At 55.6% G+C, this 11724-nt stretch overlaps 1 protein-coding gene across 1 annotated transcript; it reads right to left on the bottom strand.

Annotated features, from left to right (window-relative positions):
- Positions 1 to 1404: 1404 nt before the first annotated feature.
- Mapk13 (mitogen-activated protein kinase 13) lies at positions 1405 to 11189 on the bottom strand. The gene is made up of 12 exons (XM_028888440.2): positions 10985 to 11189; positions 10212 to 10341; positions 9140 to 9198; positions 4645 to 4753; positions 4476 to 4505; positions 3968 to 4015; positions 3731 to 3845; positions 3580 to 3651; positions 2358 to 2437; positions 2148 to 2226; positions 1874 to 2050; positions 1405 to 1672 (listed from the first exon to the last, which is right to left on the bottom strand). The coding sequence occupies exons 1-12, from the start codon at positions 11101 to 11103 to the stop codon at positions 1590 to 1592; spliced, it is 1101 nt and encodes a 366-aa protein (XP_028744273.1). The 5' UTR covers positions 11104 to 11189; the 3' UTR covers positions 1405 to 1589.
- Positions 11190 to 11724: the final 535 nt, after the last annotated feature.

The following is an 11724-nucleotide window of genomic DNA, read 5'->3' as shown; positions in this document are numbered from 1 at the left end:
AGTGGTGGTTGTTTTGAGACAGGGTCTCACTATGTAGCCCAGGCTGACCTGACTTGAGATCTTTAGCTTCCCAAGTGCTGGGATTGCAGGTGTGGGCCATGCCTGGCATCCTGAGGAAAAAACTGAGAGAAGAGTTATGTACACAGGACATGATGTCACCTGTGGAAGGCCGTGTGCAGAGGTCGGAGGGATGTACCACAAGCAAAGACTGTCCAGGATGGACCGCCAACCCCAGCACTTGGGAAGCTGAGGTAGGGATAATACTGCGTGTTCAAGCCTAGCCCAAGCTAGAGGATGGGATGTAGGAGAATATTATTTTAAGGTGTGTGACTTTTGTTTATGTTGCATTTGTTTAACTCTGTGAAGCTGTGTTGCTGTGCCTGTCTAAAACACCTGATGGTCTAATAGAGAACTGAACAGTCAATAGCAAGGCAGGAGAAAGGATAGGTGGGGCTGGCAGGCAGAGAGAAGAAATAGAGGGAGAAATCTGGGAGGAAAAAGAAGAGAGGAGCCAGAGGAGGAGGACTCCAGGGGTCAGCCACCCAGCTACACAGTAAGCCATAGAGTAAGAAACAAAGAAAGGTATACAGGAATAGAAAAGGAAAAGCCCAGAGGCAAAGGTAGATGGGTTAACCTGAAGTAAAGAAAAGCTGGCTAGAAACTAAGCCAAGCTAAGGCAGGGCATTTATAAGTAATAATAAGCCTCCCTGCGTGATTTATTTGGGAGCTGGGTGGTGGGCCCCCCAAAAGAGAAAATAAAAGACAACAATGAGATGCTATCTCAAAATGAACAAAGGGAATTCATCTGGGTGGTGGCCGTGGCGCACACCTTTAATCCCAGCACTTTGGAAACAGACGCGTGTGGATCTCTGAGTTCCAGGCCAGCCAGGGCTACAAAGTGAGACCCTGTAATCAAAAAGGGAGAGGAGAGGACCTGAGTCCTTCTTGGACTATATGTGACCACTCTTTAAATTTGTGTGTGTGTGTGTGTGTGTGTGTGTGTGTGTGTGTGTGTGAAATACTGAAGATGACTTTGGTACTTTAGCCAGCAGAGCTAAAAGGAAGGAGGGAGGGAGGGGGGGAGGGAAGGAAGGATGGAAGGGTTCTTTCCTGCAGCCTCTGAGGGAGCATGCCCCCCCCCCCCCCCCCCCCCGCCCGTCTCATGCTCCTGACCCCGGGAGATGCAGGGGAAGAAGACATCTCTGTGGCTGTACGTCCTGCACCCGCCCCAGAAGCAGACCCCGCCCGTCACTGCTGTGGCCCTCTGCTGGCTCACACACATCCTCAGTCCCATCCCCCCAGGAAGGAAAGGACCCCACATCAGGCTTTGGCCCACACTCGAGTTTTAATACAGCCTGCTCCCATCACAGCTCCCCCCACCCCTGACCCCCCAACCCCCAGCCCCCCAACCCCCAACCAGCAGGTTGGAATTCTGCTTCCCCAGGGCCTGATAGGCCGCTGCGAGATACTTCCGTCTGCTCAGGAGGCTACATTCCCATAAGCCCTGAGACATAAGTAGTGACAAAAAACTATTGGTCCTGAGGCAGAGTGTGGTCCTGTCACAGTCGTCCCGCTCCGCGGAGGGACAGTTATTGCAGCTTCATGCCGCTGCGGCGCCGAGAGTCCTTCCGGGCAATGGGACTGAAGTTCAAGACCTCTTTGTAGATGTGCTCTGTGGAAAGTGAGTGTTTTAGGTGTGTGTGTGTGGAGGGGGAGGGAGAAAAGGGGGCAGAGAGAGCCCACCCTTCAGACAGTGGAGCCCGAACCGAGGAGAAAATGCTACTGGAGACGGACTGCACTGGCGGACGGGTGTGCCACCTGGGGCCGAGGGCGGAGGGAGGGCGGAGGGGAGGACAGAGGAGGCATCTCTTACGTTTCCATTCATCCACAGTGAGTTTCTCGTGTTCTAAGGCATCATCAAATGGCTGCTGGGCCTCCGTCTCCTCCTCGGGGTCCCGGAAGGGTTCGAAAAAGGGGTGAGCCAGTGCCTGAGCTGCGGTCAGACGCTTGTCCACATCCAGCTCCAGCATCTTGTCCAGCAGGTCCGCGGCTGCGGGGACATGACCGTGAGCACCGTGCCTGGCCTGGGATAGACGGGGGCGGCCGGGGTGGGTAGCAAGCGCTCTGGGGCCGGGGCCGGGACTCACCTTGGGGGCTGGCACGTGGGAAGAGCTGGGTGAAGTCCTTCTTGGGGCTCTGGGGCAGCGACTGGATGTAGGATTTGGCCTGGAGGACAGAAAAGCGCGGAATTCTTCAGGCTCCGGCCCGAGGAGAGGGAGGATGGCTGAAGGCCTGTCAGGGCGAGGACGGGAGGGGTCTGCCGGGGCAGGGCGACCACACGGGAAGGCGCCACTCACCGCTTTGTCTTTCAGCTTCTGCACGAACTCAGCCCCTGGTACCCCGGTCACTTTCAGGATCTGGGTCAGCTGGTCCAGGTCTTGGCAGCGGTTAAGGCACAGCCTTGCTCTCCGTGGTGCTCCGAGCCTGCCCTCCCCACCCCAGCCCTGCTCTAGCCAGCTTGGCAGAGACGCCTGGCTCCCAGCCCCATCTAACCGCGGCCAGTTCTCGGGACAGTTGGAGCAGGTTTCTGGAGGGCTTCCCGGCAGCCCAGGTCAGGAGAAGGCTGCCCAGGGTGTGCCTTTCTGAGACTCACCCCTCCAAAGCACCCTCCCCTGTTCCTTCTTCATTTCGAGCTGGGTGGGCGGCCCCCTGTCCCTGCACCTGCCAGGCCCCCGAGGGCTCCCCGTCTACTTATTCCTAACAGAGGTGGGGGCAGAAAGGACTCGTTTTTTTATAAATTGATTATCTGCATTTTCAAACCAGTCTAGGGAGCTGGAGAGTGCTTCCTGCTTTTCCAGAGGACCCAGGTTCAGTGCCCAGAACCCATGTTAAGTGCCTTACAACCAACCTGTAACTCCAGCTCCAGGGGATCTGACGCCCTCTTCTGGCCTCTCAGGGTACCTGCACACATGCAGCGTACACTCACACAGACACACACTCACACAGACATGCACACACACACACACTCACAGACTCACACACACACACACACACTCACACAGACTCACACACACACACTCACACAGACTCACACACACACAGACTCACACACACACACAAAATTAAATCTTTAAAACCATTCTAGGGGTTGGGCCTTAGAAGATTGCTTGCCTAGCATGCATGAAACCCTGGGTTCCACCCCAGCATGGTGACACACGTTTGTGACCCTAGCACTTGGGAGGGGCAGGAAGGATCAAGGTCATCTTTGGCTACATAATGAGCTTGAGGCCCTGAGACACAGGAGACCCCGTTTTAAAATAAAAAAATAAGTCAGATGCTGTGGCGCACACCTTTAATCCCAGCACTGCAGAGGCAGGCGGATCTCTGTGAGTTCGAGGCCAGCCTGGGCTACATGGCAAGTTCTAGGCCAGCCAGAGCTACATAGTGAGATCCTGTCTGAAAAATAAACTAAATAATTCTTGAGGGGGCCTATCTTGCTGCCACACTGAGGCACATTTAAATATCATTGCTGAGGGAACGGGTCCCCAGATGGACATCATCTGCTCTGGCAAAGGATACAGTCCTTCCCCTTGAATAGCGTCTTTCCGGTCAGCATTTCTGCCATGATGCAGCCAACAGACCAGATGTCCACTGCAAGGAAGGAGGGGTGTGGACATCCGACGATCGCAAAGCAGGTCGCCAGGGCCACCCTGGGCAACCGACCACTGACCTGTCTGGTTGTAATGCATCCAACTGAGAATCACCTCAGGGGCCCTGTACCAGCGGGTCACCACATAGCCGGTCATCTCGGGGTCTGCATGCCGCGCCAGCCCAAAGTCCAGGATCTACGGCTCAAGGGACAGCAGGGGAACCAGCTGGCTGAGGAGAGGGACTCCAGGGACAAAACCCACCCCACCCCAAATTCCACCCACCTCCCGCTCCGGTGGATCTACTGTGACCCACTCACCTTCAGCTCACAGTCTTCATTCACTGCCAGGTTGCCCGGCTTCAGGTCCTGGGAGGAAAGATAGACGGAGCACCAGGCTGAAGCAGAGCCAGCAGGTGGTCTTGGGTCTGACACACGGACACACGGATGGACACGGACACAGACACGCTCAAGCCATACTGCACCAACAGCTGGCCACTTCACTTCCCCTCCGAGCCTGCTTCCTCATGTATAAAATGACATTGGACTCTACCTCCTTTTCCACCATGTTCCTGTCCTTGAAGCCTGAAGTGCCCGCCCGCACAGGGTCCAGTGGGCAGCAACTTCCCGAAGTGTCTCTCCCTCCCCCTCCACACAGCCACACTACCACATTCATCTTCTCAAGGCTGAAACAGCCACAGCCCGTGATCCCGAGAACTGTCACTCTACTGCTCCCATCTATTGGCCACCAGAGCGTCCAGTTCCTACCCCACACCCTGCAGAAGGGCTCCAGGGTCCCAGAGAACCATGGCAGAGGAAGCTCACTCACCCTGTGGACGACACCAGCTGAGTGGATGTACTGAAAGGGAGAGAGAGAGAGAGAATGGCGAGTCAGAGGTCTCGGCTCCCGCGCTGGCGCCAAACCCTCCTCTGCCCCCCCCCAGTGAGCCAGGTCTCAACACTGAGCAGCTCTTGGCCACCATGCAGGCCACACTTACCTTTAGACCTTTGAGCATCTGGTACACCAAGTACTGGACCTTATCCTCGCTGAATTCCATCCCCATGATCTTCTGCAGATCCGTCTGCATGAAGGGCATCACCAGGTAACTGGAAGGCAGGAGGCTTTTTAGCACAGTCCCCAGCCTCCCACAGGCCCAGAGGTGACCCCAGAGGGGCGGAAGTGGGGCACAACAGGAGCCTGAGAGACAATGCCAGGCAAGAGGGCGTAAGAGGAGTCAGGGGTGATAGTTCACGCCTGTAATCCCAACACTTGCAGAGTTCAAGTGGGAGGATTACCACATGTTAAAGGTCAGCCTGCATTACATGGTGACTCCCAGGGCAGGCTGGTCTACACGACATGACCTTGTCTCAAAACAAAACCAAACCCAAAACCAAAACCAAAACCAAAACCAACAATGAGTGGGCAGTGGTGGCGCACGCCTTTGGTCCCAGCACTTGGGAGGCAGAGGCAAGTGGATCTCTCTGAGTTCGAGGCCAGCCTGGTCTATGAATCGGTTCTAGGACAGCCAGGACTATTACACAGAGAAACCTTGTCTCAAAAAAACAAAAACAAAACAAAGAAACAATGATAGCAGAGAACAGGGCTAGAGAGATGGGTCGGCTGACACAGGACTCGCTTGCGTGAGGACCCGAGCCCAGGCCTCAGCACCCACATACAAGGGCTGGGTGTGATGGGTTCAGTTGTAATCCAGTGCGGGGAAGGTGGAGGCAGGAGGGTCCCCAGGGCTCATTAGCCAGCCAGCCTAGCTTGATTGCCAAGCCAGTGAGAGACCCTGTCTCAAAAAACAAGGAAGGGGACTGAAGAGACGGCCCAGCAGTAAGTAAAGGTCACTCACTGTTCTTGCAGAGGAGCCAGGTTCAGTTCCCAGACCCACATCAGGAGGCTCACAGTCACCTGTAACTCCAGTTCCAGAGGACCCGAAGCCCTCTGCTGGCCCCTGTGGGCACCTGCATGCATACGGTGTACATAAACTCATGCAGAGGCATGCACACACACACACAAACTACAAACAATTGCTGTGGGAATAATGCTTTTCTACACTGGTTTAATAAAACGCTGATTGGCCAGTAGCCAGGCAGGAAGTATAGGTGGGATAAGCAGACAAGGAGAATTCTCGGAAGAGGAAGGCTGAGTCAGGAGACGCCATCCCGCCATCCAGGAAGCAGCATGTAATGGCACACAGGTAAAGCCACAGAACATGTGGTGACATACAGATTAACAGAAATGGGCTGAGTTTCAGTGTAAGAGCTAGTCAGTAGTAAGCCTGAGCCAATGGCAGAGCAGTTTTAATTAATAGAAGCCTCTGTGTGTTCACTTGGGTCTGAGTGGCCGTGGACCGGGTGGGACACAGAAAAACTTTCAGCTACAAACAATTATAAGGAAAAGAAAGAAAACAGGGTAGATAGTGCCTGAGGAACAACATCTGAGGTTGACCTTTTTACCTCTGACCAGACACACACACACACACACACACACACACACACACACACATATGCATGCATGCCTGTATACACATATGCAGCTCCATACACATGAACACATCCACACAAAACAAAGAAGAACCCAGAGTACCCAGCCTGAGCTTCTGCCATCCCTGCCACAGCAGCCTGGCTGGCAGAGCTCAGGGTGAACACCAGCCTTGGAGCATACTCGGTGAAACCAGATGGCTGTGTTCACACTCTTCAAAGGTACCCTGGCTCTGCCTTCCTCCGCGACCGCAGCAGACCAGCTGTGAGGCAGCAGCATCTGCCAGCATTTCCTCCTGCTTCCACCCCAACATTCCTCCCACCGGAGGGTCATGCCTAGTCTGCCCTCCCAGGAAGGAAACAGGAAACAATCTTCAGTGGGCAGAGGAAGAAGCCCCCAAGTGGGAGAAGGGGCCTGTGCTATGAAGCCCCCAAGTGGGATTTTGAAGCAGGTCAATGTCAGCAACCCAGAACTGTGTGACTCAAGGTGGTCACAGCAACGTTTAGGACAAAAAGCAATAGGTTATAAAAAGTGTGTGTGTATAATACACACACACACACACACACACACACACACACACACACACACACACACACACACATATATGTATTTCCCTCTTGAGACAGGATCTCATGTATCCCAGACTTGTCTCCAGTTCGCCATGAGGCCGAAGATGACCTTGAACTTTTCATCCTGCCATCTCTCTCCAACGCTGCCATCACTGGCACTCACCGCCATCCCCAATTTACTCAGGGATGGAACCAGGGCCACTGCATGCTAGGCAAGTACTCTGCCCACTGAGCTACATCCTCAGTCCCCTAAAGTGTATGAAACACACACACACACACACACACACACACACACACACACACACACACACATTTGCTTTTATTTTGAGACAGGGTCTCACGTAGCCCCATCTGGCCAGGAACTGAAAATGTAGAAAAGGCTGACCTGGAACTCGCAGGGCTCCATCTGCCGCCGGAGTGCTGGGATTACACATGTACACCGCCTCGCCTGGTCCTTTGCTTCTGTAAGCTATTGCTGAGGGCTAGTGGGGTCACTCAGCAGTTAAGAGCACTTGTTGCAGCCAGGCAGTTGAGGTGCACGCCTTTAACCCCAGAGGCAGGTGGATCTCTGTGAGTTTAAGGCCAGCCTGGTCTACAACGCAAGTTCCAGGATAGCCAGGGCTGTTACACAGAGAAAACCTGTCTCAAAAAACTGAAGAAAAAAAAAAAGGGGGGGGGGTGCTAGAGAGATGGCTCAGCGGTTAAGAGCACTGACTGCTCTTCCAGAGGTTCTGAGTTCAATTCCCAGCAACCACATGGCAGCTCACAACTGTAACGCCAAGATCTGACCTTAAATAATTAAAAAAGAGAAAAGCACTTGCTGCTCTTCCTAAAGGACCCAAGTTTGATTCCTAGCATCCTCATAAGGCAACTCACAATGGCCTGTAATTTCAGGGGCACCTTCCCTTATGTGCACCCATGAACACACACACACACACACACACACACACACACACCTTTAAATAAATCTTTAAGCCTCTCTTCCTTCTCCAGCCTTGGAGAAGCAGTTCACCATTTTCTCTGCCTTCAGACACTCACAGCCTTGTCATGCTTCTGTCCTAACCTGCTGGGACCGTGGTCGCCAATGAGCACCTCGCGAACATAGACTCCTCTTTCTTTTCCTGTGTGTCCTTCTGCTAAGTGTCCACTCCCTCACGGTTGCTGCCAGCCCTCCTCTGTCTTCAATTCATCTGCTCACCCCTCGTACCTTCCAGCAAACGTGGACTCTGGATCAACATCATTGCATCCCGTTTGGCCATGACCTGTCCCCTGGCTTTAGCTATCACCCATGGAGACGATTCTAGACTGGTCTACATGCACACTGTCCTCTCCTACCATTTCACAGGCTCTGCTCTGGCTGAGGCAAAGACCCAAGGTGGAGTTCCTTATCTTTCGCTCCGGGTCTGTTCTTCTACCTTGGGTTCCTGAACTGAGACTCCTGACCACCGGCACCAACCTCCCTCAGCCGCCATATCCAACCAGTGCTGCCTATGTGGGTCTCAGATCTCTCCTCTGTACCCCACACTGTACTGAAGATCAAAGTCGGGGTCCTCAACACTGCTGCTTCTGCCCAGCTCTCCCGCTCCCTGCTCCTTTCTCATAGCTGCTGGCCATGTCCCCCAAATTGGACAGACAGTATCAACATCCTGCTTAAAACCTCCATAGCCGGTGGGCTGGGCCTGTGGCTCAGTTGTCAGAGTGCTTGCCTAGCATGCACAAAGCCTTGAGTTCAATTCCTAGCACCAACGCCTGGAATCCGAGCACTTGGGAATCGGAGGCAGGAGGATCAGAAGTTCAAGGTCATCCTTGACTACTTAGGTAGTTGGGGGCCAGCCTGTGATACATGAGAGATCCTGTCTAAACACAACACAAGATTCCAAACGTTCCCACAACCTCTGTGGCACTGAGGCAGGGTGAGAGGCAGCTGGATGGAGGCTGCTTTGGGCTGTCACTCTGGGCTGTCACTCACACGATTCTCAGTGTCATCCACACAGTTCATCCTTGCCCAGGCACGCGCCGGCAGAACCTGACACGTCGCAGCTGAACGTTCTGCCTGTTTCTGGCAGCCAAACTCCATGAGCCAGATTGTCCAGGCCTCCCTGATCCTCACCCTCACCTCCTGCTAGGAAAAAAACTCTAGGTATCCTGAGGTCCAAAGTCACACCTGACCCCCAGGAATTGGTGAGGGGAGTTAGAGCACACCCTGGGAAGACCAGCAGTCATCTTCACGGTACCGGGGCCTGGTAACAAGTGTAGGAGCTGTGCTCCGAGGAGCCAGGCACCCTACAGTCCTTGCACCCAGAGCTGAGGAACCTCTCCAGCAAAGAGGCATGAGACCCCCTTTCCACGCAGCCCTGGAAGCTACCCTCCTCCAAAATACTCGCCCGCCGCCATTAAGATCTGACAATCGCCCAAACCCGGTGCAGCCTGACTCACAAATCTTGGAAGTTCCGAAGAGAAGAGGCAGGGGTGAAGACATCCAGGAGTCCAATGACCTGCGGGAAGGGTCACCAGTGAGGCTACCACCTCTCTTCCTTCTCCCCAGGGTCTCAGCCACCCAGGGCCACCATCCAAGTCACCCTCTGCTGCAACAGGTAGCCCCAGCTGGCACAGAACAGTGTGGGGGCCCAGGCAGAAAAGGAAGTTTGCAGTAACAATGAAGGTCAGCCCCTTGCTCCCAAATTTAGGGTGCGGGGTGAACAAACCCACTTCTAAGGGACAAAGCATGAGGGTCAATGGCGGGGGGCAGGGTGGGGGAGCGTGAAAGGCCTTAGGACCTTGGATCTCAGCTCCAGCCTTGGACCTTGGGTCTCCAGCTGTGCCTGTCAGTCTGTCCCTGCCTGCCACAGGACTCACTCAGAGCCAGGGGCAAGCCCCCTTCACCTCACAGCCATGGAGAGGCCGGCTGAAGGCTTCAGGACTCACAATGCACAATGCTCTGAAATCACTATTTGAAATGGACTCCAGCCCTTCTGCCCAGTCCAGAGCTGGATCACGGGCTGTTTCCATCAGACAGAATGGTCAAATGGCCAGGCACCGGACTGCCTTGACCTCCAACCTCAGCTCTGTTGCTGATGAAGGGCATAACCCGGGAACCTTTCTGTGCCTCAGTTTCTTCATCTGTGCCACTGACGGTATGTGTTGTGGATGATATAAGTTAGCCAGCCCCTGGCATCAGTATCTGTTGTCAGCTTTGGAGTCCCAGTATGGAGACAGCAGTAGCTCCAGTGTCCAGGCGGAGCAGGACAAGAGTTCTCACAGAGCCAATCACAAAGTTTCCCCGTGCCTACTTCCTCCTCACACACAGAGATAACGTAGTGCTTTTTTCTGGGAAGTGAGCTGGGCAGGCCCTGGCACCTTCTTACTGGGCTAAAGAGCTGAGAAACCAGGGTGGAGCAAGGAAGACTCTTTCTCCTGGCCCTGCACCCAGGACCCTGGGCAGGCCACTCCTGGGCCTCTCTCCCTGCCCTCTGAACCCCAACACATCCACACCCCGGCCGCATCCTACGTTTTCATGGTGCATGTGCTTTAGCAGAAGGAGCTCGCGGTAAGCGCGCTTGGCGAAGATCTCCGACTGGAAGGGCCGGCTCAGCTTCTTGATGGCCACCTTCTCCCCTGTCCGCTTGTCGATGGCCGAGCTGCAGGGTCACAGGCAGGTGAGAGGTGAGGGGGAGGGGCGGCGCCCGGAGCCCGGACTCGGGATCCCTCCTCCCTCCCTGTCCTCGGCCATCCCCACTCTGTATTCCCCGGGCTGGCTGGAGACCAGGAATTTGGGGGCCAGCAGAGAGAGAGAGAGAGAGAGAGAGAGAGAGAGAGAGAGAGAGAGAGAGAGAGAGAGAATGGTGTGTGTGTGTGTGTGTGTGTGTGTATGGTGTGTGTGTGTGGTGTGTGTGTGTGTGTGTGTGTGTGTGTGTGTGTGTGTGTGTGTGTGTGTATGGTGTCTGTGTGTGTGTGTGTGTGTGTCGCGGGCGCCGGAGCTGGGGGCACCGGGAAAGGGGCAGCAGGACAGGGGCAGGAACAATTCACGCTGCTGACAGGATGCAGAGCAGGCCGGGAGTCCCTACTCTGCGATTTGGCAAGTTCCCCTCTTGGGGCCTCCTCTGCAACTGCAGGGATCTGCCCCACCAACTCCAAGAGGTCCCTTTTAAAAGTTACAGCCTTGGAGAACCAGATTCGGCAGCGGCTCAACCCACAGGGGCCCCACTGCCGCCGGCTGAGCCCGGGGAGGCTGCCAAGGGGTGGCCCGCGGCCCCTCTGCCTCCTGGGGTCCCCGGGTCTCACCACACAGCTCCGTAGGCCCCGCTGCCGACGTGCGCGGGCGCCAGGTAGGTCTTGGGCAGCTCCCAGGCGGTCTTGTTGATGTCCTGCTTGTAGAAACCCCTTTTCCGGGTGAGGCTCATCCCGCACCCCGTGGTGGCGGCCCTGCGCGGCGGCTGCGGTGGCTGGCCGCGGGCTCCGGGCCCGGGTGTCCCGCCGCGGTCCCCTCCCGCCCCGTCCCCGCTCCTCCCCCGTGGGGCGGCGCACCTGCCGCCTCGCCCAGGTGCGTCCCCGCCCCGGCTCGCCCCGCCGACCGCGCTCCGGACTCCGCCCATCCCCCTCGGAGGCCCCAGGCCCCCGCCAGCCACCTGCTGCAGGTGCAGGGTGCCCTGCGGGAAGGGGTGCCTGGCCTGCGAGGCTGCCTAGATCCCTCCAGCCCCGTAGGAAGAGCTGGAGGGGGGGGCGGTGTCGATAGTTGGAGTGGGGGGTGGGGGGCGGTGTCGATAGTTGGAGAAATAAAACCCCACTGATGCAAGGCATGGTGGCTCAGGTCTGTACTCTATGCAAAAGAGAGGCAGAGGCAGGAGGATTGCTATGAGTTCGGGTCCAGTTCAGGACATAGTGAGTTCAAGGCCAGACTGGGTGAGATCCTGAGAGAGAGAACAGAGGAAGAAAAGGAGAGAGGGAGGGAGGGAGGGAGGCAGGGAGGGAAGAAGGAAGGAAGGAAGGAAAAAAGGAAGGAAGGAAAGAAAGAAAGAGGCAGG

This window comes from Peromyscus leucopus, chromosome 16_21 (genome assembly GCF_004664715.2).
Source record: "Peromyscus leucopus breed LL Stock chromosome 16_21, UCI_PerLeu_2.1, whole genome shotgun sequence".
Taxonomy (NCBI): domain Eukaryota; kingdom Metazoa; phylum Chordata; class Mammalia; order Rodentia; family Cricetidae; genus Peromyscus; species Peromyscus leucopus.
Note: the sequence above shows the minus strand (reverse complement) of the source record. Positions and strands in the feature narration are given on the sequence as shown.